This window comes from Vidua chalybeata, chromosome 17 (assembly GCF_026979565.1).
Source record: "Vidua chalybeata isolate OUT-0048 chromosome 17, bVidCha1 merged haplotype, whole genome shotgun sequence".
NCBI lineage: Eukaryota > Metazoa > Chordata > Aves > Passeriformes > Viduidae > Vidua > Vidua chalybeata.
The window spans coordinates 339,698-365,027 of record NC_071546.1 but is presented as its reverse complement, the minus strand read 5'-3'; the positions used below and the strand labels follow the sequence as shown (position 1 = coordinate 365,027).

The following is a 25,330-nucleotide window of genomic DNA, read 5'->3' as shown; positions in this document are numbered from 1 at the left end:
CTCCGGAGCATCCCCATGCCTGCCCCAGCCCCACCCCAGTTTGTGCCACCCTTGTCTCCATGGAAGCTCCCAAATCCCAGTGCAGAGCAGGACAGGAGGTCTCCGGAGAGGAGCAGGAGTGGCTGTGGAAGAGCTGAGCACAACAGGAAGGAATGGCCAGAGCCAGCACATCCCTTTTGCAGGAGCAGGGCTGCCCAGCATGCCACTGAGACTGACAGTTACCAGCAGTACCGGGAGAAAATTATTTCCTTCTCAGAGAGAGGAATCAAGGAGCTCCACTCCATCTTTTTCCATATTCCAGGAGCTCTGTGCCAGCCAGTCCATCTGCAGCAGCTGGGGCAGGCCCTGTCCAGCTGCCAAAGCACAGCACATATAAACAGTGCTCCAAACAAAGGTGGTGTGTGTCTAAGATACCCTGGAAAACCTCTCCCTCCTGGGAGCTGTTGGATGCACAAATGGATTTCTAATGTGTTGTTTCTGGAGAAAAATAAGGGTACAATAATAACAAACACCAGGAAACCTAATAAAACCTGAAAAAGACTGGAACTGAACCACAGTGGACAGAGACAGGCAGGGTTGCCACAGCAAAACACTGGGCAAAGAACAGAAATTCAACTTACTATTAAGCAGGACAAGAGAAAGCCCCAAGAAAGAACTGCTGGTTAAAAAAAAAATTAACCCTGAGCTAACTTCAGATTCAAGACCACAGCGCTGCCAAGTTTTATGTACCTTCCCACCTGCTCCCTCTCACCTTCAGTTTGCTTTTAGAAAAGAAGAACTGCCCTGGCTCACATCTGACACCCCACAAATCAGTGCTGCTTGAGGGCTGCAGGCATGGCTGCCACGGAACTGCACAAACTCAGCCTGAGCTGCAGAACCACACCATGAGAGATTCCAGTGCCACCAATGCACCCCAAGAGAGACAGAAGTGCTCTGCCTGTGCCTTGTCAGTGGGCAGGAGGCGCTGGCAGTAACAGGGAAGTCACCATCAGAGTAACAATGGCCCCACATACACAGCTCAAAAATTGGCCACATTTGTGACAGACTGGGGTGTTCACCATACTTCTGGAATTCCTTATTCCCTCAGAAGTCAGGAAATTGTTGAAAGGACACACCACACTCTGAAACGCATTCTAGAGCAACAGAAGGGGGGAGTGGCCCAAGCAACACCTCAGATGAGGTTGAGCAAAGCTTTTTATGTCTTAATTTTTTAAATTTCTCCCCAATGTGAAAAATCATACTCACTTTCAAAACATTTACAAGGTTAATTAAAACCTTATCAAAAATACAACACAAGACTGAATGGAGAAAATATTAGGGCACAGGGAGCAAAGGATTTTCCCATCATGTGCTCACCCACACAATGGAGGTTTCACCTTTTAACCCTTTAGCCCCTCCCAAAGTTCTGTCCATCGACTCCTCCTTCCCTGTCCAGTGGTGGAGATCACTTCCTTAAATCTTGACTGGAGGTCAGGTGTTGCCATAGTAATGAGCCGACACTCCCAAATGTCCCAAACCCAGGGCACCCCTGATAACAGCACAAGGAGGGTAAAACACAACTATAAATCTATAAAACTTCTCTTAACACATATACATTATATTTGCCTTTCAATTGTGAGAGCCAACCCTGGAATTACTCATGTCACACCAATAAAAAAGGGAGTTGTGCCACACTGTGACAGGAGGGCAGCACATTCCTCATGTCTGCATTTGCAGCGTGGATGATACAAACAGCAGCAGAGGCCCCACACCAGGAAACTCTCTGAGACTGACAGCTCTGGTTTGTCCAACACCAGCGAGCCTGTGGAGCAGGGAGAAGGAATGAAGAGCAGTTTGGGGGTTGGATACTGTCCGGGATTGTAAGATATGTGTGTATTCTATGGCCATCTGTTAGATGTGGGGCAGTTCTCTGCTGTTCACTGGGCAGTTTTCTTTATCTCTTCCACAAGCAATCCTCCCTCCAGGAAATATCTTCTGTTAATGGGACATTAATTATTAATTCTCTTCTGTTCATGGGCCAGTGAGTGTCCCTGCCTGGCTGAGAAAACTCCATCATCCCATTGGGAGATGCTCCGCCCAGGGGGAGGAGCCAAGCATTCCTACCTGGATCCAATCTGACCTTGGAATCCCACAGCAGCCTTTGCCCACTGCATTCCCAGAGGAGCAGCTTTCATCCCCACTGCATTCCCAGAGGAAGCCCAGGCCCATCTCCAGCAGCCCTGGAGCTTCAGAGGAAAACTCCAGCCTTGTCCAGGATCCCTGCTCCAGCAGAAGCACGGCTGGCACTGCAGGAGGGCTGAGCCACCATGGAATGGGACTGCTGCCACCACCCTGACCCACAGGCTGCCAGGGCCTGCTCTGACTCTGGCAGTGGTTTGTTTTTGTTTGTACTATTGCATTTGTATTTTTAATTTTCCTAGTAAAGAACTGTTATTCCTACTCCCATATCTTTGCCTGAGAGCCCCTTAATTTCAAAATTATAATAATTTGGAGGCAGGGGGTTTGCATTTTCCATTTCAAGGGAGGCTCCTGCCTTCCTTAGCAGATGGCTAGCTTTTCAAACCAAGACACACCCCTAAACCACAAGTGCTCCCCAGGCAGTGGAGGGAAGCAAGGATGAGAGGGCAGCTGAGTGTAGGAGGATCGTGGCACTGTCAGGTTTAGAGTTGAACTCCATGATATCAAAAGGTCTTTCGGAACTTTAATGATTCTGTGACTTTGTGGTTTGTGTTCCAGGAGGAGATGCTGCAGAAGGGCTGGGAAAACCCCAAGGTGTCCAAAGCTGCCACATAGCAATACTCAAACTCCTCCAACACCTCTGGGCTCCTCACAAAGCGCAGCATCCTCCTGGGTTTCCCCCATCTGCTTCTCCAGCGGAAACAGGACCAGTTCAGACTCAGCCTTTAAGAAGCTGCAAGGCTGGAGAAGAGAAGGAAAAGGTCATTTTAGAAGCTTTTTTCCCCTAAGGGGGCCTTTGGATCAGTCCACCTGCACATCCTCAGGCAGCTCAACCACCACAGGGGCACAGTCGTCAGGCTCTGCCTCAAAGTCCCATCTGAATTTCTTTGTCAGGTGAGCCTTGAACTTCTCAGCCTTTTTCCTCAGAGCCTCATCCACAGCAGAGCTGCACGTGCAGGAGAACAGCACCTGAAACAAAGAGCAGAGGTCAGCTGGGCACCTCCTCTCTACAGAGGCACCAGGGAGCACCAGGAGAGAGCCAGGTTAGGACCCTGGGATGACTGCAGCTTTGGGGGGACCCAGCCACAGCGCACACCTCTTACCTCACAACCCAAGCCCATCCTGCCTTCACACCCCTGAGTCAGCATCCACACATCTGCACTCAGGTGAGAACTTTGTCTGAAGCAGGAGTATGTTTGTAACTGAATTTGTACTGTGGAATTCTGAAATATGCCAAAGTGTGAGCTAAGGAAAACATCTTGACAGAAGGTATTTTAAAAAATTCAAATACTAGCAAGCAGATTTCCAGCAAGTGTCCAAAATGCCAGCAAATAATTGTACTCCTTATTTCCATGGGTAGAGATCTCCCAAAGTATTTTTGTAACATGGTATTACCAAGACTTCAGGATACAGTGGAAACTTAATGAAAACACCTTGAATGTCAGAAAGGAATGGGAGCTGTCTGGAAAAAGCTTGGTTATCCCCAGCACAGCTATTCCCTTGTGCACAGGGTGCTGAAGTCTGGAGGAACCTCTGCCTTCCATCCCCAAACACAAACCTATTAACATGTCACAAATTCACAGCCTCTGCTGGCAACTTGGGGGGAAATCATCTGTGTGATTAACAGGGCACTGAGCCCCAGAGCCCAGCCCAGCCTGGTTCTGCTCCTCCTGAACCTGCGATACAGATCTAATTGCCATAAAAAGAAATCTCCTCTGGGGAAAACGCAGTCTCTTATTTACTGGAAGCTGGATAGAACACTGACAATGAGCAGCAGAGTTTGCTGCTTTGTGGATGAACATTTGCCTTTTTCCTGCTCATTCTACTGGAAAACTGCCCCTTTCTAACAGAACTCTTACACAGCAATACTGCTGGTAGGGAAAAAAATTATTAGAAGATTATACTACCCACTTCTTCTCAACAAACTGCACATTCAATTATTTATTTCACCAAGTTGTTTTTTTTCATTAAGCACTGGTAGGGCTGCAGAGTCACTGGTGGCTGTGCTGTGCTCTTCTTGCCTTGGACCAAACTCCAAAAATGAAGTTGCTGCTTCCAGAGCTGAGCAGGAACTGCACAGACAATGCCCTCCCCACAGCTCTGAGCATCTGCCCAGGGCCAGCTGAGGCAGAAAATTCTGATGTCTGTGTGTGAAGTGGGGATAAGGCAAAGCCCAGAGCGTCCCTGGCTCCACTTCAGAGAAATCCCACGGGAGCAGAGCAGTGGAGAACTCAGTGAGGAAGGGCTCAGTCTGCAAGGCTTTTCTTTGTCACTGGGAATGTGGTGACTCCTGCCAGGGCTTAAGGGTGATCCTAACACCAGCACAGCTCCTGCTGAGGGACTGAAATACAGACTGACGGAGCCCAGGGATGGACAAGGCTCAGGCAGCCAGAAGCAGCAACAGGGGATTCCCAAATTCACCTCTGTGCTGCTGTGAACTGGCAGTACTGCTCTGAGCAGGCTGCAAACACAGCTGGGCTGTCCAGTCCTCTAGTGGATGGAAAAAAAGTACCAAATATAAAATATAAATTAAAACCCTCCAGAGACTTGTAAGAATCACAACTGAAAAATCTGAAAGCCACTTGATTAAAGCAATGCTTCCCAAAACATTTTACCCATCAATTAAGCCCAAACATCTTTACCTTCCCCAAAAGTAAAGCAAGAACTTGGGGTCAACAAGGAGAGGGATGGAACTGCACCTGCAGCAGAGCTTCCTGCTGGGCTGGTTCCCATTGCTCAGCTTTATCAGTATGTCTGATTTGGGCTTTTTTTTTGTTTTTTGTAAACTAAGCCAGTTTGCTGCACTGCCAGCACAGTCACCAGTAGTGGAGTAACTGCTTTCACTGGGGCTGAGCTACAGATCTGCCCCACTTGTGTCAGCAGAAGTAGCATCTTTTGCATTTTGGAATAACCATAAATTCCCTCTGGAGAAGAACCTGACTACAAGAAATCCTCAGCTGTGCTAAGGAATGGAAAAGCTGCTTAAACACTATCACTGCCCTTAGCTCAATAAGGCTTTGCTGCAGCTTCCCTGCACACTGAGCACACCATTCCAAAAATCAGCATCATCAGTCCTTCATGCCAAAGTTTTGTGTGTTGTTTTTTCTTTTGAAAAATGAATGGCATTCTGGAAAAATCAAACAAACAGACACCACATTGCACTTGCCCAGCCTCTCTTGTAGCTGTTGAGCTGAATTTCTTGCTGAATAACAGAGGGAAAATGTCAAAGTAAAGCCCTGTATGCTCAGACAGGCTCCCCTCTCCCACACAGCTTAATTCCTTTGGCAGCTTAATTCCTTCTCCCCAAATTTGACAATGCCCTCCCTCCCATTCAACTTCCCAGGGAACAGCCACAAACACACCTGTAATGTGCTAGTTAAGAAGTTGTCCTGGGAGACAATGTCCACAAAAAAATCTGCTGGGATCTCGTTGAGCTGGTGATAGAGCACAGAAATTAGGTTGATGTAAAGGTCTTGGTACTTCCCTATGGCCTCCTCTGACCGGCACAGGATGTTCAGGAGCCTTTTCCAGTGCTCAAAGGCATCATACACGTTCCCAATCAGAAAGCAGATGAAGGCAAACTGCAACTCAGCTGTGTGGGTTCAGAGAAGGGAAACAAAACAAAACATGTAAGACTAAACAGATATCCTGGGAATGTGTCCTCCACAAAGCTCTGCAAATGGTTTCTAAACTCTGGTTTGGCTTTTGAAAAGTGCATTCATACCTCAAACACTGTCCCTGTGCTGCTCTTCAGCTGGAGCAAAACAAAGCAGAACGGGGCAGGTCACCTGTAACTGTGATTATCAGCAATGGAGAGGGACTCTACAGACAGCAAACAACACCAAACAGCCCCAAACATCAAGGCAGACCCTGCTGCTATTCTGTGAGTGTTCAGCCTGCCTGTGCTGAGTGTCCAGCACCACATGGGACTGCAAACAGCACTGTCCTGCAATTCTGGGAGAGGTCAGCAGTGCCTCGATGAGTGTGTTTGCCTTGTTGAATCAAGAGCCAGGGTTCACCACACTGGATGCTTGGGATCAGCTGCTTTGCCACCATCCCCTAAGCTAATTTGTTCTCTCTACATCCTACAGTTGTCTTTGGTAATTTTGAAAAAGAATAAATTGTATAATGTTAATGTACAAAAAAAAAAATGGAAGAAGGGACAAACAAGGGCTTATTCCAAACCTGTGTTCCAGCTGGGAGGGCTTCTCCCTCCATCCTGCAACAAAACAAAACCCTGCTCCAGGACCTCCACAAACCCAGCATCTATCTGTATCACAGGTTGCAAAATAGGCTGGGGAGTGGTTGAGCTCCGGGAGGTGCGGTGCTCCTACAGCAGGGCTGGCACAGCCCGGACACTGCCACTGCCACCAACAGCACACAGAGCGCAGCCAGGAGGGGCCGGTCCCTGCAGCAGGAACCAGCAGGCCCACAGCCCCTGCCCCGCCTAACAGGAAGAAGCGTCTGGGGGTGCCCATCCCCACTCGATGCTCTCAGGACTCTGTAGGATATGTCCTCACAAGGTTCCCTGAACAGGTAAGGTGCCAGGGCCACCTGTGACGACGGCTTTTGACTTCATCAGGGGTAATCTGGGCTGCAGCATCATGTTTGCACATCAGTCATAGAACAGAATTACAGAATATCCTGACTAGGGAGGGACCCACAAGAATCATCCAGTCCAACCCCTGGCCCTGCCCAGACACCCCAACACTCCACCCTGGGCATCCCTGGCAGTGCTGTCCCAACGCTCCTGGAGTTCTGGCAGCCTCGGGGCCGTGCCCATCTCTTGGGGAGTCTGGGCAGTGCCCAGCACCCTCTGGGGGAAGAACTTTTTCCTAATATCCAAGTTAAGTTTCCCCTGACAGCTCCAGCCATTCCCTCGGGTGCTCTCCCAGGTCACACAGAAGAGAGATCGCAGCTGGCCCTCGGGAGGAGCTGCAGCTCTGGCCTCAGTCTCCTCCAGGCAATGGGAACAGCCCCTGTGGCTGCTAAAAACTCCACAAACTTCTGTCCTGCACTGAAGAGACCCCTCGGCGCGCCAGGGAACAGGCAGAGGTTCCACCCTGGAGCACAGAAATGACATTTCCCCGGGCGGTGCTCACCGAGTAGGCCCAGCGGCCGGCCGGGGTAGCGCTGCTCCATCACCCGCTGTAGGGCGTAGCTCAGGTCCATGCTGTGCCGGGTGATCTCCTCGGGGGTGGCTCCGTCGGGGAAGGCCTGCCGGGGCAGCTCGGAGAAGCGGATCTGGGTGCCGGGCCGCGGCCGCATGCGGGGCAGCCGGGCCAGGCCCTCGGCGTAGCTGCGGCACTCGGCGCCCAGCGGCGGCCGGCGCTGCCCGGCGCGGTCCCGCGTGTGCCGCCCCGCCGCCTCGGGCAGCACCTCGGCGAAGGCGCAGATCTGGCCGCTCTCGGGCTGCAGCTCCTCGGCCGCCGCCTCGCTGATGAAGTTGCTCAGCGACACCCACTTCTTCAGCGTCTCGTAGGGGTAGGGCCCTAGGAAGGGGTCCAGCTCCGGCAGGCTGTCCCGCAGCGCCTCGCCCTGCTCGGGCGGCTCGGGCCGCACGGTCTCGCCCGCGGGGTCCCAGCGCAGCACCCGCACCTCGCGGCGCCGCAGGCCGAGGAAGCGGCCGGAGCGCGGCCCCGCGTCCCGCCCGCCGGCGCCGGCCGCGCTGCAGTACACGAAGTGCAGCCCCGGCGGTACCATCTTCACGCCGCGGAACCGCGGCCCCACGGCCCACGCGCTGTAGTCGATGCCGAACTCAGTGCCCTCGGGCACGTCCAGCACCACCACGGCCGCACCCTCGAAGAAGAGTTGCCGGGCCAGCTCGGGGTCCGCCCGCAGGGCCGCCATGGCCCGGCCGCACCGAGCAGCAGCGGCCCTGCTCGGATATCCGGGCCCTGCGATTCCGGGGCCGGCGGCGGGAGGAGCGTCCGCGCTGCCTGGCCCGGGCGCCACGCCTCTCTCGGCCGGGGCCGGGCTGCGCTGCAGCTGTGTCCGGTGGACAGCGGGACTTGCCCCCGATCGCCCGCGACTCAGTGCCTCTTCGGTCCCTGTCTCCACCGCCCATCCCCAACCCCCGGCCCGGCGCTGCTCCCTTCTCCCTCTCCATGGCTGGCGGCTGCTCCCCGCTGACCCACTGTCCCCAAAACCGCTCGCCAGTCCCTCCAGCAGCCTGCCATTCCCCCGGGTCCCCCGTGTTCCCAGCCCCGCAGCGGGACAGACGGACAAGAGCCGTGCCTGGGACTGACGGACCGAGAGGCCCCCCCGGGACAGACACACGGAGACCCCCACTGTGACACGCAGACGCTGTCCCAGCACTACGTCCTCCCTTCCAGGCCAACAGACAGGGTCGGGGTCCCTAGAGATGGGCAGCTCACGCCACCTCCCCGCATCCCGAGCATTCTCACAAGCCGCTTTGCTGCCCGCGCTGTGTCCGAGGCTCAGCACCTGCCACACGAAGCCGCTCCCGGCTCCACCAGCCGCAATTCCCGACCTGGCATGTGCTAGAGCCCACCTGCAGAACTGCGTCCAGCTCTGGCTCTGCAGCACTGGAGGGCTGTGGAGATGCTGGAATGAGTCCAGAGGTGGCCGTGGAGATGCTCCGAAGGGCTGGAGCCCTCTGCTCTGGAGCCAGGCTGTGAGAGCTGGGGGTGCTCACCTGGAGAGGAGAAGGCTCCAGGGAGAGCTCAGAGCCCCTTGCAGTGCCTAAAGGGGCACCAGGGGAGCTGGAGAGGGAATGGGGACAAGGAATGGAAGGATAGGACACAGGGAATGGCTTCCCACTGCCAGAGGGCAAGGTTAGATGGGATATTGGGAGGGAATTGTTCCCTGTGAGGATGGGGAGGCCCTGGCACAGGTTGGCCAGGACAGCTGTGGCTGTCCCTGGATCCCTGGAATTGTTGAAGGCTAGCTTGGATGGGGTTTGGAGCTCCCTGGTCTAGTCAAAGGTGTCCCTGTCCGTGTCAGGGGATGGAACAGAATGAGCTTTATATTCCCTTCCAGCCCAAACCATTCTGGGATTCTGTGATTTCTACCATCTTCTCTTCAGACAAAGCCTGGTATTTCCATGTGCAGTGCTCCCTGTTGCAAGGTTCCCTCTTCACTTCTCCATCCTCTCAGTAGGAAAGAGTCCACCGAGGCCCCAGGCTGATTTAGCATCAAACACATTTATTTCACTTTTATTGAATACAAGAACAGTGAGCACACACGCATACACCACTGAGCACTGAAAAAGAGTATGACCAAAGGGGGAGAGGGAGAACAAGGGAAGCGAAAAGGAGAGTTAGTGAAGGAACAACAGAGCGTTGCAGTTGGTTGGTAAGGTGCTTCTCAAATAAAAATAAATATTATTATTATTGTTACTGTTATTATTACTCATGCAATCGCAGGCCAGGTTCAGAATGAATTTGTGGGATTGGGTAAAAACAGGCACTCATGTCTCCCACCCCTTTCCACAGAAATGGCCCCTGGAAGAAAAAAAGCAGTGGCTAGCTATCCAGAACAGAGAGTGGTGATGGGCAGGCTGGGGCTGAGCAGCAGAAAGCTGCAACTCACCAGGAGAACAAGCAGTGAGTGTTTTTTCTTTCCTTTTATTCTTTTTATTAAGAAAAAAAAAGGTTTGGACAGTGCCACTGATGAACACGCTGTGGGAGCCAGGGGCTGCTCACTGCAAACAGAATTCACTCAGCCCAAGCGCGCAGGGAGCCTCACTCTGTAAGGTTGCTCAATCCCATGGGAGCCTTCGCTTCCCAGGCTGGGCACAATGCCAGAAGCAACTCTGCAAGGTCACAGCGGCCTCGGGTGGGCTGTGGAGGGGCCCCAGCCAGGTGGGCTCCCTCGACCCTGAATTGTGCCATGTACTGGTGAATGCCAGCATGGCGGGCAGACCCTGGCCCTCCACCACCCCTGGCAGTGCCACTGCTGGGAACAGCTGGCTTGGGTGCATTGGGAAAACAAACGAGAGAAAAGGAGCCTCTTTGCAACTGCCCTAAGTGCTGTTAGGTTGGGGCTGTGCTCTCTGGAGGCACGTGGCTGGCAGCTGGGGATGGGCACTGGCACTGGCAGCAGCCCCTCTGCTCTTGCCTTCCATGCCTTACAGGAGAAGCCTCTCTGCCAGGAGAACAGACTCGCTGGTGAGCAGCTGCCAGGGAGCAGCTCCCTCCTGGGGCAGCGCAGGTGGGAGCAAGGTCTGCCCACAGCATCCTCATGGCTCAGGAGCTCCTGCTCGAGCATCCTGTGAGCCCTGGCAGGGCCTGGCAGAACAGGCCTGGTCCTGGGCACAGCCTGTGTGAGGGGTGGGAGACTAAAGGCAAAATGGTGCAGAATCATGGGTCCTTCTGTTTCTGCAGGATCTAGAGACAATTCCAAGAAGGAAACCCATTTCTTTCCTTTCCTTTCTGGTTTTGGTTGGGAGCCTACCTGAACTGCCTGGTTCACAGTGCACAGGGCCCTGGGCTTGGCCCACGATCCCTTTCCAAAGGCAGCCCAGGAGGGAGCCTATAGCTGAAGGCCGAGCTGGGAGCAGCCCCACTGACACATCCTGGGCTCTCACATGCAGCCTGGAACAGTGGGGACACTGCAGGGATGGACACAGCACGCTCCCTGCACTGCCCATCCCTACGCAGACAGCGGAGCACTGCTATCGCCCTGCTGTCCCCAGCCCTTTGCCATCACACCCCTGCTACTGGGGGAGGCAGGGCACAAACAACCCCTCTGCCTTTGACCCTACTAAAAAACTCAAGTACCTGCATTACTGGGAACCAGAAACAAAGCAAATCCACCCCACCTACCGGCAGGGCTCCTGCAGGGGAGCCCTGAGCCCTGCAGCTCCCACCTTGCTCCCAGCTGACCCCGTGGCTCTGCAGGGCTTGGGAGCCCATCCTGCCTACGGCTGCTGGAGCTGGAGCCTTTCATGCCCCTCCAGGTGATCGCTGCCCCTCCAAACCTCACCACCACACACTGCAGATCACTGGCAGGACATTCCTGTCCCTCGCCCTCTCCCCTTCCCCCCCAACCAGCAGCAGCCAAAACCTTTCCCATTCCTTCTTGCGGGACTCAGAGTCCCACGTGTGATCTAAGAGTCTCCAAGTACACCAACCACAGCCAATCCAAGAGTTAACAATTTCAAAATGTTGGCACCATCTGTACCAGCATTGTTGAATTATTTCAGCATTGTTCCCTCCCTCCCCCTCCGTTATATAGAATAATATACAGTACTGAAATGCACATCCATATGAAACCCCACAGGCTGCTCGTTAGAGATGAGAAACCATGTACATATCATTTGCTTTTGTTTGAAATGAAACCCATTTCTAAATACCTTCAGAGAACAAGAGGTTGGACAAGTGCACAGAGAAGATAAGGAAGGGAAGGGGAAGAGTTAACAGAACCCCCCAAAAATGCAAAAAACCCAGCATGGAATGAGGAGAAGGGCGAAACGACACTTGTGAATTGGAAAATAACTCTAAGGTCATAACTTGAATGTTTTTCTCTCTTCTTTCCAGAGGTGGGGAATGGTTTTGCTTCCGCTTGTGGTTTTTTACTTCAGTTTGCTTACTTGCTTTGTTGCAAAGCAGTTTTCCTTTCCATTCAGTGTACAACAAATGAACTCATGATTGTGTGTCCTTTCATGTAACATGCAAGATGGTGGTTTATTGTATTGTTACCAAGATTATTGTTATTATTATGACTTTTTAAATCTGATTTGATCACCAATCCAGGAAATTCTTCAATTTATCTGCGGAGGGTTGCCTTTGTTTGTTGGTGGTATTGTTTGCTATTCGTTCCCAGCATATAGCAGCAGTGCAAGGATGCATTTTGTTTCCTGTTTTTATATATATATATATATATATATATATATATATATATGTATGTATGTATATATATATATAATATATTTGCTATTCCTTTTTTAAAATTTTTGTCTCTTGCCATGAACATCGCAGCCAGGATGTCTATGTCTTGCTGACAAATCCAGCATGAAGGCTCCTTCTCCCATTCTCCAGGTTGGAATATAGATGTTGGCTTCCAGGAACACGTTGGTCAAGATTCCTGTGCAAGGCAGATGGAAAGGACCAAGTCATGCAGTGCCAGTCCATGGAGGCTCCTCTTTGGATGAAGGCACTGGATAGAAACTTTGCAAATGCTTGGGGCCACAGTTTACATTTAATTAGCAGGAGCCCTGGTAATTAGCAGGAATTCAGGCACTGGGCTGGTGTTGGTTTATGAAGGGCATGAGGGGAGCTGCTGTTCCCTCACTTTAAGCCATTCAACTAAAACTGGGTGGATCCTATGGGATACAGGAATGTCTGGACTTGTTTGTACTGTGGGACAGGATGAGGCAGCTCCACCAGCCTCTCATGACCTTCCCAGCTGCATTGCTGGTTGCTTTTCCAGGCTTAAAAGATGCCAATCAGAACCTTCATATGATAAAGAAATGGAAAATCTCAGTTCTGAGGAGCCTCTCCAAATGTACCTGCACCCTCGCTACAGCCAGGGTCCCCAAAATTGTTCCCTCTCCTCTCCACATCTGTCCCCACTGCTCCCACATGGGGTCTGCTGGCTGTGCCAACCCAGAGGAGCTGCATCTCCTGGCTGACAGGGGGGAATGGGGTCAAATAGGGGGTTTAGGGTGGGGCAGGACTCCCCAAGCCTTAGAGAAGTGTCTGGGACTGTGACAGCTTTGGGGTGTCTGCAGGGAGGTGCAAACCTTGCGTGCTGCTGCCTACACCTGTGTGTGTATAAAAACCCAACCTGAGGATCCAAGTGGGATTGAAAATCTTTAGAGTATTTGTAAAGAAATTATAATTTTTGCCAGTATTGGTCTGATACTTTGGCTTTGCATAACATGTAGACAAGATCCTCAGCCTACCCATAAACCTGAGGTCCCTTCAAACCTCTCCCCACCCCAGGGGGACAAGCAGGTCCTTTCCAGGTCCTTTTTACATCAAATGCCTCTGAGCCCTGTGCTGAGCAGGACAGCAGGGTGACATCCACAGCATTGCTTTCAGTGGCACGGTAGTGGCTTCCTGACCACAACCAGCTGGCCATGCCCAGAGCCACCATGCCAGTATCTGTGGCTGGTGGGGACCAGAGATCATGACCTGTTACACCCCCATTACCAGCAGCTGTAAATCACACCTGGCAGCTTCTCCACCTACCTGAGGTTTCTTGTCCCTTTCCTCTGGAGAGGGCTCTGTTTCTCTGTACACCACAGCTTTGGTTACCAGCATGTCGGGGTGCTGGAGTTTTGCCTCTTTGATTGCTAAAGCCAGTGCCTGGAAAGCAGAAGGGTGACAGAGAGCATTTATTCTCCCTCTCCTGCAATCAGGCACCCTGACTGCAGCTAGAAAGCAGCTGAGTAGGATTCCAGGGAGCAGAGTGGGATTCCAGGAGGATAGGAATGCAGGGGTTCAGAGGTGAACCCACAGCAGCTTGGCAGAAGAGGCTGAAGCCCAGCATGGGAATCCAGCATGATTGGGAATTCATCCATGATTGGGAGCCCTCACGAGCTGCCTTTCTCTGCTGTTTTTCTGTACAGATGTGCCACTGAAACCTGGGCAGAGGAAAACACTAGAAAAATCTACAGGAATTATCAAATTCATTATCATAATTTTAAAAATTAATTTAGAGCCTTTTAATTATTTTATCTCTTTTTTTTTTCTTAATTAACAAATCCCAAAGGCTGAGGCCACAGGAAAATGACCCTGTGGACCTAAAGACTTGTGTCAGTCTTTGTTATTTCATCACAAAAGTGTGTCACTTTTTGTCCTCTGACACTGAGGCACCATTACCTGGAGAGACTTGACCTGTAGTGGGATTGTGCTAGAAGAGAGAGGTGACCTGGGTCACCTTGGAGTATTTCAACAGAGAAAGGGCACCTAGAAATGTGTTTATGACCATAAAAAAGTGACGCCATCACTCTGTTCTGCACTGGGATGTGGCCTTTGCCATGGCTTCATGGTGGGAGATGGCCTGAGGGTCACTGCACCCATGGAAACCTGCCCTGCTGGACACGTCTGGGGCCTCAGTGGTCAGTTTTTGGACAAAAGCAGTAAACAGGTTCAGCTAGAAGTAGAAACATGCAGTGCTGCATCCAGGGACAGCCAGAACTGGGCAAAGGCAGGGCATCCTGCTCCTACCTGGTCCTGGTCCACATCTTCATCTCCCGTGATGATGATGCGCTTCTCTATCCGGGTCTCGGAGAACCCTCCTTTCACAGTCTGTGTGAGGAGAAGGAGAGCTCTCACCCCTGTCCCAGCAGCCAGCTCCAGGCAGGGGAACCCTGCCACGGGAGCAGGAATAGCACCAGCATCCCCTCAGGAACTGCCCTTAATTCAGCAGAGCTCCCACTGCCCTTGACTCAGGGAGAAGTGTGGCACACAGCAGCCCCCGGGGGGAGGGGGGAAGGAGAAGGGCTGGGGCAGGTGCCAAGCACCCTCCTGCTGCTCAGCTCCCTCACAGAGCTGCTGCTATCTTTACAGAATCATGGAATCACTGAGATTTCAATCTCACTCTCTGAGATTTACCAAGCCCAGCTGTTCCCCCAGCACTGCCAAGGCCACCGCTGACCATGTCCCCAGCTGCCACAGCTACACATCTTTGAAACCCCTCCAGGGATGAGACTCCACCACTGCCCTGGGCAGCCTGTGCCAGTGCCTGACCACCTTTCTGTGAGGAAATTTTCCCTGATACCCAATCTAAACTTCCCCTAGTGCAACTTGAGGCCATTTCCTCCCATCCTGTCCCTTTTTCCCTGGAAGAAAAGCATGTATTTAATCTGGGGATGCAACGGCCCTGGGTAAGACCCTCTGCTGCAGCCTCATCTCCTTCACTTCCCACCCCTGGCCTGCCCTTCACTGAATGCACACCCCTGGCTGTGCCTGCCTGCTGTGGTCACACCTGGCTGGATGGGACAGGCAGCACCCAGGGCACAGAGCACTCTGTGGGATCGCCATTCCCATGGGACAGCACACAGCTCTTGGCTTGTTGGAAGGAGAGGGGCCCTTTCTGCTGTACCTAGCACAATATCAATCCACCCAGCCCCTAATTCCAGTGGCCTTCAGGAAGCCCTGAAGCTGCTCTCACCTTAGTAACGTGGGTGGTGGTGGAGGTGGAGAGCGTTTCCGCAGTGGCACTGAATATGCTGGTGAGCACCTCCTTGCCAGTGGAGCCACCCGAGATCTGCGGGACACGAGCAGTGCACTCAAGGGACATCCTGGGGGAGCCCCAGCCCAGCTCCCAGCCAGCCAGGACCTCCCCCTGGGATGTACCCTCTCAGCCAAGCACGGGAGGGGACAGATGGCAAGGGAAAAAGGCAATGAGTTGTGTTTCCAACTGCACCAAGGGCTTGGAGGGGACAGGGAGAGGTTTCCACAGGTATCCCAGGACCACAGCAGCTGGAGAGGGCCTCTGCAGTGGGCAGAGGGTCTCATGGCTGCTTTTGGCTCTTCCCTGCACACTCTCAGGCTACTCTAGCACAGAGTTCTCAGGCTGCCTCTGCCTCTGTCCATCCCACTATGCATGCCAAGGGCTGGGAAGGCTGGGAAGGATGCACTGGTACTCCAGCCCCAGTGCCAGCTCTGTTCTCCCTGCAGCACAAAGGGATGAGCCTGGGGCAGCATCTGGTGTTTGGCCAGGCTGGACTCCATCAAAATGAAGGGGTGGAGTAAGAAATTCCTTTCCAGAGGAAGGGCTGTGCTGGGCAGGATGGTTGGTGGCCATCACCTCCACTGTGATCAGGAGACTTTGTGGGTGGTCTTGGGTGACCCCGCAGGACACCCAGGGCTAAATGCATCTCAACCCACTGCACCAGGGACTGAGGTATTTTTGGGAATTTTCCTCCTCGGGATTTTTGGGAATTATCCTCCTCAGGCAGATGCTCAAGGTATGGATCTGGCATAGGAAAAAGCCCACAGGTCGAGGTCTACTGACTTCTTGCTCCCCAGACTTCTGAGCATCCTTCTTCCCTTCCCAGTACCAACACAACAGCCAGGTGCCAGTGCTGGGAACACAGCAGGGCCCAGTGGGACCAATCCCACCCACTCCCAGCCCTACAGGGTTGCCTTCCCCAACTTGGTCTTGCTGGTGGCACTATGTGCCCCCTCACCGGTGACAGGGAACGAAGGTCTGTAGTGGGAGTGGCTCCTTTGCCAGCCTTGGTGCCGTGATCCTGAAAGAAGAGCAGACGGGCATGTTGGCTCATGTTGGCATGGGGCAAATGTGGCAGGTGTCACTCTCCAAAGACACCCCCAGTGGGGCAGGGTCCCCCCAGCACAGCTGGCCCCAGTCACTCCTGCAGGAGCAGAGGGACCACAGGGGACAGTGGCTCTCCCACCCTCAAGGGCCAGCCCCGCTTACTGAGGTCACCAGCGCTGTCTCTGTGGTGCCAGCCTGGGCAGTGGTGATGGTGGTGTCCCTGCTGCCTGGAGTGCCTCTGTCCACCTGCCAGGGCAAAGGAAACCAGGTGAGCCTGGAGGTGCCACCAGGGAGTGGGTGACACTTGCAGGGACAATGTGGCCATATCCTGCTGCCACAGGAAACCAGGGAGGGCCATGAAGCTACAGATTGTTGGTGGCTGTCACTCACTATAGATGTTCACTATAGGCATGGCAGGTGGGGCCAGGGACAATCAGACAATATCTCTGTCTGGGCTTTAGTTTGTGTTTTTTGGGGACTTCAGCAAGCCAAGGGCAAACAGAGACCCCCAACCACCCCACAAAGCCCCCGCCCTCCCCAGCGCTGCTGCCAGGGACAGGCTTTGCTGGGCTGAGGCTTTGGGGAGCCTCAGGGCTCAGCCTCTGGGGAGCCACCATGTCACCTGGGCCGTGTCTGTGGTGCTGACCCGATGGGGAGCGGAGCCTTCTGTTTCGGGCTTCTTCACAGTCACAGCATTTGCTTTTGGGGCTGAAGACTGCAGGAGGAACAGCAGAGAGTCAGCAGAGCCAGGCCCTGGGGCACAATGCCAACAGCCCTGAGTGCTCTGTCCATGGCACAGTGCTGGAAAGACCTTTAAGGTCCCTTCCAACCCAGCCACTCTAATTCTCTGCTCCTTGTGCAGCAGCCCCTGCAAAGCTTCCCTGTCCCGCTCCTTCGCAGGTGCCACACACACGATGTTCTGTGAATGTCACATTGAGTCCTACCCGGGCAAACAGCAGGGCTGGGCTGCTGCCCTGGGCAGACAGGCACCACCCACAGTGCCCTATGACCCACACACCCCAAATCAGGCCTGCTGCTCTGTCCCTGGGATTTTCTGGATAGAGTTTTAGACACCAAGGATAAGGACAAACTGTTCTTCGAAGGCCAAGTGAGACCCACCAAACCAGTTTCATGCCTGTGCTGCAGCCATTTTATGATCTGTACCAGCTCCTGGTGTGTCTGGGTACACCCAGGGTGTCAGAGCCTCAGGGGAATGGACACAGGCTGCCAGCACTACCCTGCTGCAGGAAACTGGAGCTGCCAAGGGCTCCTGCGTGGAGGATGCTTCACCAGTGCTCAGAATTCCCGAGCCAATAGCCCCCTGCCCACACTGGCCCTGGAGCGGATCCCCCATGGCCACAGCTCCACACCAGGGTTTCCAGGCTGGCTCAGAGACAGCTCCCTCTAATTCTGCAGCTCTTTCCTGGCTTTAGGTCTGGACTAACCTCGGCAGCTCTGCCCAGCACTGGGGACTTACCTGCAGGGCTGGAGGCTGCCCTAGATGGATGGGCCAGAGATGGCCCTGGCCCAGCACAGAGACAAGGCCACATAGAGCTGGGGCTGGTTCTGCTGTTCTGTCCCGTGAGTGCAATCAGCCCCACACGCATGCACATGCAATTTTGTTAGCCCTGCTATGACCCCTCCCAGCACAGAGTGACCCTCCATGAGCTCCAGGGCGGTTCCACGAGGCCAATCCCTCCCAGCCCCAGCATGACCAGAGATGTTAGTGGGCAGCACATGACTCTGCACTACACGGACTGGCCACTGAATTCATGCAGGACACGAGGACAGCTCCTATGGTTAGTGCCACGTGCCCTCCCTGCGGTGCACGTGCTGCTATGGGCTGAGAGTAGGGCAGCCACACGCAGGGACAGAGGTGACAGTGACTTCTCCTGGTTAGCAGATGCACGAAGCACATGACAGAGCCATGCAACACAGACACAGCGTGCATGGGCAGGAATGGGGGTGGCAGCCAGCATTCTCCCCAAAACCGGGAGCACACACCCGCCGGGCACAAGGGACACGAAGGCACGATGGCACCGGACCGGTCCCGGTGAATGGTGTCCGTGTACCTCTGGCTGGGAGACATCTGGGCTGGGCTGGGAGACCTTATCCCTGCCTTTGAGATCCTCTTCCAGTCCAGGAACTACTTTGTCAGTGTGCTGGAAGGAAACCAAGCCTTCATCTTCTGTTTCACTCTTGTCCTTGTCCAGCTCGGGCAGGCTCCGGGAGATGTCCTCAAAGGCCGTGCCATGGAAGTCCCCGATGACGGTGAAGTCCACCTCCGCTTCCAGACTGGAGGTTGAGCTGACAGTGATACTGGAGCACTTGCGCTCAATGGCCAGGTGGTTGTCCTTCAGGAAGACCGAGTCCTTCTCCTGGTCGGGCTCCTCGTCACCGGTGTCACTCTCGGGGGCCCTGTGCCGGGGCGGTTTCACCCTCTCCTCAGGGCCATCCCTCACGCCTGCTCTCTGAAGGAGACACAATTGTGGAGAGACGGGGCCGTGAGCACCGCGGGGCAGCACCGCGGGGACACGGCAGCAGGAGGAGGAGGAGGAGGAGGAGGAAGGCTGCAGCAAACATCACAGAGTAGAGTCAAACACAACTCAAGCATGGAGACCGAAACCTTTCTGACAGCAGTGGCTTTGCTGGGGGAGAGAAGGCGACTCCATTGGATTGTGCCAAAAGTTTGTTGGCAATGAATCATCTCAAAAAGGCTCGGTCAGACAAAAAAAAAAGCTCGGCCAGTTTGGAGGCACTTCAGTGCACTGGTGGAAGCAGATGGATGCAAAACAATGGGTCTGACAGGAGACATTCAGAAAGAGCTCAGATGAAGGGCTATCACATGTCAGTGACTCAAAAAAACAAACAAGGGAAAGAAAGAGAGAAGAGTTTGAAAGGAAAGGGCCCAACAGCCAGGCACGGTGAGGGAGAAGCAAAGGAGGGTGCCAATTCCACTGAGGAGGAGTGAGCCAATTCCACTGAGCATCCTGTGAAGCATCACCCTGGGGGGAGGTCCAGCCCAACAGCTGCCCTGGGGTGAGTCTGCCCCACTGACACCACCTGCCCCTCCAGAGGCCTCAGGTGAGTCACAGGGTGACCTGGTCAGTGTAATTGACAGCATGGCCAGAGCCAAGGGATGACCTCCCTCCATGCACTCTTCTCCAGACACGGACATACCTCTCAACTCTGCCATCGGAGGGGACGTGTCCCATTGCCACTTTGTCATGAAGCCATGGGAAATCTACACCCAGTTGTCCCTTAGGAACAGCTCTAAGCCCACCGATGCCAGAGGAAACCCCACCTCCTGGCCTCTGCTCCAAGCGTTTGCAGCCAGGGCCATCCCCCATAGGCCAGACTGTGCTGGCACACCCCTCCCTCGGCACTGTGGGAGGTTGAGAGGTATGGGCGAAACACAGGGTGTCCAGCAGCACCAGGGGAGCACGCCTGCAGACACGTGTGGGGGTGTGTGTCTGACCAATACATACAAAGAGCCCTGCAAGGGGAGCGGAGGGGCAGCACAGCCCTGGCCACGGGGCGAGCGCTCACACTGCCGGGAGAAGCACTTAGCAAAACAGCACTGAGACCTGCGAGACCACTGGAACAGCAGCCTTTACATTCTCTTCTTTCAGGCTGGATTTTACTGATGGGTCACATAAATCCTTTTCTTCCCCACTTGGTTCCTGAGATTTGCTCTGTATTAGAGAAAAGGGTTAGTCGGAAGGAAATGAACTCTGCAGGAGCTGCTCTAGCGCTCACGAGAGCGAGGGAAGATACTCCATCACCCGGCCACCAGCTGGCTGAAGGCAGGGCAGGGTGGCAGCTAAGCAAGATGGGGTAATCAACCAATGCAGGAAATGCAGGGGTGAAGCTGGAAGCATGGGCACGCTGCTGCTGGGGCTGTGTCCGTGACAGTCCCAGCTCCTCCAGCCACTCCCATGGTGCCTTCTCCTGCTCCCAGCCACAGAACTCAGGTGCCCCTCCTGGATTCAGTGAACGGCATTCTCCAGGGAGCCAAAATGTTGGGGGGGGGGCGCAAAACAAAAGCTGATGAACCAACTGGGCAGCGGCTGCGCATGCAGCCAGTGAAGCCTGACCACAGACACAGACAGAGAGGACAGGGATGCAAAGCGCCTGCTGCCAGTCAATGGATGTGTGAGGAGCCACTGGACACGGGCAGACCCACAGAACATGCGCACGAATGTCCCGTCTGGATGGTTCAGTGCAGTTACCACGGCCTCGGCCAGGGTGAGCTCACAGCCAGAGTCGGGCGAGGCCAGGTCGGCACTGTCTTCTTCGTGCTCGGGCTCAGCAGAGACTTGTTCCTTCAGGGAGTGTGGCTGGGAGGTGTCTCCTGAACCAGCCCCTTGCCCGAGGGCCAAGGAGCCCACACTGGACACAAGTCCCACTGCAGGGGGTGAGGCGAGGCTGGTGCTCAAAGGCACATCCTGTGTCAGATTTGTCTTCCCCCTGGCTGTCACCGATGTCTCAGCTTCAGGCACGTGCTCCTGTCCCTCCTGGGCTGCCCTTCGCTCCACTTTGCCTTGCTCAAACATCTTGATCTTGGAAGCCACGGAAGTTTCCCTGTAGCTCTTGCTGTCCTCCTGGTTTCCTGGGGCCACAGTAGCATCCCTGTGCTCCTGGGTCACAGCTCCTGCCAGCCCAGACATGCACACCGACACCCCAGGCTCTGCTGGATGTGTCCCATCACTTGATTGCCCTGCCCCGCCTTCATTCACCAGGGCAGGGAGCTGGGATGCCTTGCTTCCTTGGCACAATCCTGCTGTAGGGGACTGGAAGTGTGGGACATCAGCAGCTGCTCTGGAAGGAGAGTCATCCTGCAGTGGCTGCCCCATAGCCAGGTCACTGTCCCTGGTGCCTTCTGTGACTGTCTGGCTCCCACCCTGCAGATCTTGTCCAACACTGAACTCCGAGTCCTGGTGTGGCTCTTTTGCTTTGAGATGTGCAGTGTGGAGGGGCAAGTCCCTCAGGATTGTCTCAGTCTGGTGTTCTGCTTCTTCTCCCTTGGGAGGCAGCTCAGCCATGCCAAGGCTTTTGTCATGGGACAGTTGTTCCATCCCAGAGCCTTCATCTCTGGTTGGCTTCCCTGACCCTGAGCCCTGGAAGAGCTCTTTGATCATGGGTTTCTCCTCCTGCAGTGGCTCTTCAGTGGCAGGCACATTGCTCTGTGCTGTGTCCATGTCCTGGGCCACCTCCTTGGTGGCTAGGGCTCTAACCTGGATTGACTCTTCTGCAGTGTCTGTGTTTTGGGGTGGTTCTCCTGTAACAGGACTTGTTCCCTGATGGGGTTTCCATGAGGCAAATCCCACATTTTGGGATTGTTCTTCAGCTTCAGGATCAGTGCCCACAGGTAGTGCCACCTGCATGGAGGGGCTCACATGCTTGGGCATGGCCACCTCTCTGGCAGGGCTGGTGCCCAGGGATAAGTCTGTGCCCTGAGGCTCCGTACCCAGAGATGACTCTGCAGGGACTGTGCTGGGTCTCTGGGGAAGGGGTGGAGGGACAGGAGCACTGGGTTTGTCCCCCTCCAACCCCACGGTGTGAGTGTGGCCCTGCCAAGACCCAGCTGATGATGGAGGTGACTTGGGCTCTATCTCTTCCATCTGAAGAACCACTCTGGCACTTTCCTCCCTGTCACTGTCTGCTCCAACCCTTCCCAAAAAACCCTCCAGTGCTGGGCAGATGTCTGGGGACTCTGCTGGGCTCCCTCTGTGCTCCTCAGCCCTGGGGCCATCCCCTGCCAGGCCACATGGCTTCAAGCCTCCCACCGAGCTCTGCAGCTCCTCTGGTCCCACCTCCTGGGAACACAGCAGGGCTTCACTTCCCGTGGGTGTTCCTCCAGGCACCCCAACACCAGGTGCCTTCTCTGGCTGCAGGGATGGCTCTTCCCACCCTGAGAGGGGATGCCCCCCCAGGCTGGTCCCATCACAGCCCATCCCAGGCATCTCCAGTGTTCCAGTGGGTTTTTCAGACACTGTCCTATGCTGGTGACTTGCTGAGGAGAGGGCTTGGAACCCTTCTGCCACAGGTGTGGTGTGCCTGGATCCCTCCCCGGTTGTATTTACTGGGGCTTTTGGTCTCTCCTCCAAGCCAAGGCACCCACCAGTGTCCAAGACCAGGTGTTTTTTACTGTCCTTCTCCTCCCCATCTGGGTCTCCTAAGTAGATGATCCTCTGAGTTGCAGAAGTCTCTGAGCTGTCGTCACCAGCCTTCACTTTAATTTTCAGGAGCTCTGGGGCTGTGGCTGGCACTCTGGCCTCCTGCTTCTTGAAGGCTGCAAAAGCACATTCCTTGGAGAGCATCTCACCTTCTCCCTGGGGAGGCTCTGGCTCCAAAATCTTGGTCCTTTGCCTCTCTTCAGGCTGCTGACAGGGCTTGGGCAGCCCTGGCTCCCTGGTGGCTATGCCTTTGCCTGGCTCTTGGGGCTCCCTCTCCATGCTCTCAGGGGGTGGATGTGCCTCCCCTGGGCTGGACTCACCCCTGCTTTCCTTCTCATAGAGATCATCCTCCCACACAGACTCAAAATCCTCGGGACTAGCAATCATTTTGGCTCTCTTCCTCGTCTCCAAGGCTGCAGCTGCCGGCTCTTCCTGGCCTGCCATGTCCTTGGCTTTCCCTACCGTCACCACCACTTTTGTCAGGCTCCCATTCATGCTCCCCTCCGAGGTCCCTGCATGTGCTTCTTCCGTCTTGGCTCTCAGAGTTTTCCTCAGAGCTACAGCTTCCAGCCTAGGGGCTTCTCTCTCTATAAATACCCAGTGCTCCGAGCCCTGTATTGCAATTTGAGCAAGAAGAGTTAAATGCATCATAAACCCCGGCCCCAAGTGCTGCTGGCATGAGTGGCACAGCTGGTCTGCCTGGCACAGGGCTGGCGACATCATCATCATCATTGTCATTATTAATATTATTATTATTATTGTTCTCATCAAGGCCAGAGTTGAGGCTCTGTACAAAGAGCCTAGCAACTCATTGATGGGAGGGGGACTGGAAATAAGGGGCTGATGCCACACTGGGGACTGAGCCAGTGTCCACACTGGGGACTCTGCGTGGTGGCTCCCTGACACACTTTCAATACCTGGGGCTCTGCTGGTGGCACAGAGTGGGAGTGGAGCTCTCAGTAGACACATTAACAACCACCAGGGTCTCTCTGGAGGCAGGGGAACACAACTGGCTGTCCCCTTGTTTTCAGCTGGCTCTGGCAATTCCCAGGGGTGAGATTTCATTGGAAACAAGGCCCTGGGTTTTGGGTAGCCTCACTCTCAGCTCCATCCACATGGCCTAAGAATTTGTCAGAATGCCAAGAACACGAGCAGGGAAAGAAACCACTGCAAGTCATCAGCAAGGCCCTATCCCTTTCTACCAGATGCTGCAGCTCAGATTCCCCAAAAGGCCATCCCTCCTTTCCAGCTCACTAGGGACATCACCTCAGAACCCAGCCATGCTGAAAACAAGTGTTCAGAAACTGTCACCTGTGAAAGGCTCCCTGTGAAGTGTAAAAGACCACAGGCTCAGCAGCAGGACCAAGCAAAGGCCATGGAGCATCCTGCAGCATGGCCACAGCAGGAATGTCACTGTGCTGCTGGCAGGGGACACCAGGTCACTGCTGCCAGGGACACCTTGTACATCCACATGCTCATCCTGCACATCAGCTAAAGGCCTCATGAGGGCCAAGAACAAAGCACCGCTAAAATCCAGCCACTTTTGGAACAGCAGGTAGGAAATAACTCACAGGAAGAGAGTTTCAGGAGAACATCTGCACCATGAGGCAGCTCAGCCACCCCTGGCAGCACAAGAAGAGGGCAGTGCTAGGGCTCCCCATGGGGCTGACACTGCCCATGGCACAGCCTGCCTGGGCACAGCCTGCAGCAGGGGCAAAGATGGGCACCAGGATGCACTCCAGGCCCAGGGAGGGGACTGCCTGTCTGCTCCCTCTCCAGCCAGGAACAGCAATCCATGGAAACATGAGCCTCGCCCCATGCAGGGGGCTGGGGGAATGTTTGCAGCAGTTGCCCCCAAAATGCAAACCTAGTGACTGATACTGGAGAAAGGGAAACAGGGGGAGAGGGGAGCAGAGCCAGAGGGAGAGAAGGGAAGATAATATTAGAGGAGAGAAAGAGAGGAGGAAAACTAGTTACTAGTGGAAGAGCTCCCAAAGAAATGAGAATGGGCCACTGAAGGCCCCCAGCAGAAAAATGCCATTCCCAGCTGCTGCTTTCTCTGCCAGGTGGCAAAGGAAGCAGAGCTCCCTCGACACAGTGCTGCAAGCCCTGCCCTTGCCCTCACTGCAGCTCCCTGCCTGCCCCTGCCCCAGGCTCTGCCAAGATTCCATCTGCCCCCAAAATCCCCAGGAGCCTGCAGGGAAGCACTCGGGGGCTGTGCTGGGGTACAGCCCATGGGCCCCCAAGAGAACACCCCACCCCTGAGGGCAGGAAGGTACCAGCTCCTCACAGTGCCAGGACATCCACAGGGATGGGCAGCAAGGACTCTGTGCCAGAGTCCTCTGTGTCTCTCCTCCTCTGTGCCAGAAGGACCCTTGGCAGGGACTCTGCCCTGGCCAGGCAGCCCCACTGAGCAGCAGGGTCTGCAGGAGACCTGACCCCCAGCCCCCTCCAGCACGAGCCTCTCCCACAGCCCCTTACCCTGCACCAGCTGCTGTCCAGCTCCCTTCCTCCACTCCTGCTTCCAGTGCAGCTTTTGTTCCTTCCCAGTCCATGGAACTGGGAACAGAGCCCATCAATGCCTGCCAGGAACAGCGGCTGCCCTGGGCTCATTCCCAGGTGGGTCTGACCCATGGCAGCAGCATCCCCCTGGCTGGGAGGCTCTCTGGGCTGCTGGGCAGCCCATGCTGCTCTGGCACTCATTCCCTCTGCACTCCCTCCTGCTGTTCAGCAGCCATGCTCAGCCAGGACACCGCTCACTTTCCTGAGGTTGCAGC

The 25,330-nt window shown here is 54.6% G+C and overlaps 2 protein-coding genes across 12 annotated transcripts in view; both read right to left on the bottom strand.

Annotated features, from left to right (window-relative positions):
* Nucleotides 1–1,176: 1,176 nt before the first annotated feature.
* Nucleotides 1,177–8,831, bottom strand: AAR2 (AAR2 splicing factor). The gene is made up of 3 exons (XM_053958162.1): nucleotides 7,281–8,831; nucleotides 5,541–5,770; nucleotides 1,177–3,147 (listed from the first exon to the last, which is right to left on the bottom strand). Exons 1-3 carry the CDS (start codon nucleotides 8,026–8,028, stop codon nucleotides 2,980–2,982), a joined length of 1,146 nt encoding a protein of 381 aa, XP_053814137.1. The 5' UTR covers nucleotides 8,029–8,831; the 3' UTR covers nucleotides 1,177–2,979.
* A 494-nt stretch (nucleotides 8,832–9,325) lies between these two features.
* Nucleotides 9,326–25,330, bottom strand: part of EPB41L1 (erythrocyte membrane protein band 4.1 like 1) — a 63,953-nt gene continuing 47,948 nt past the window's right edge. For 4 of the 11 annotated variants that reach the window (XM_053958150.1, XM_053958155.1, XM_053958153.1 and 1 more), the window contains 10 exons: nucleotides 20,607–23,165; nucleotides 19,962–20,069; nucleotides 18,447–18,845; nucleotides 16,997–17,089; nucleotides 16,537–16,620; nucleotides 16,286–16,348; nucleotides 15,265–15,360; nucleotides 14,319–14,399; nucleotides 13,338–13,454; nucleotides 9,326–12,228 (listed from right to left, as the gene is read on the bottom strand). In XM_053958150.1, the coding sequence (XP_053814125.1) occupies nucleotides 12,220–12,228; nucleotides 13,338–13,454; nucleotides 14,319–14,399; nucleotides 15,265–15,360; nucleotides 16,286–16,348; nucleotides 16,537–16,620; nucleotides 16,997–17,089; nucleotides 18,447–18,845; nucleotides 19,962–20,069; nucleotides 20,607–23,165 (3,609 nt within the window). In that variant the 3' untranslated portion in view covers nucleotides 9,326–12,219. The remainder of the gene's footprint in view (nucleotides 12,229–13,337; nucleotides 13,455–14,318; nucleotides 14,400–15,264; nucleotides 15,361–16,285; nucleotides 16,349–16,536; nucleotides 16,621–16,996; nucleotides 17,090–18,446; nucleotides 18,846–19,961; nucleotides 20,070–20,606; nucleotides 23,166–25,330) is intronic. The other 7 variants (XM_053958159.1, XM_053958160.1, XM_053958152.1 and 4 more) reach the window with 6 other exon arrangements.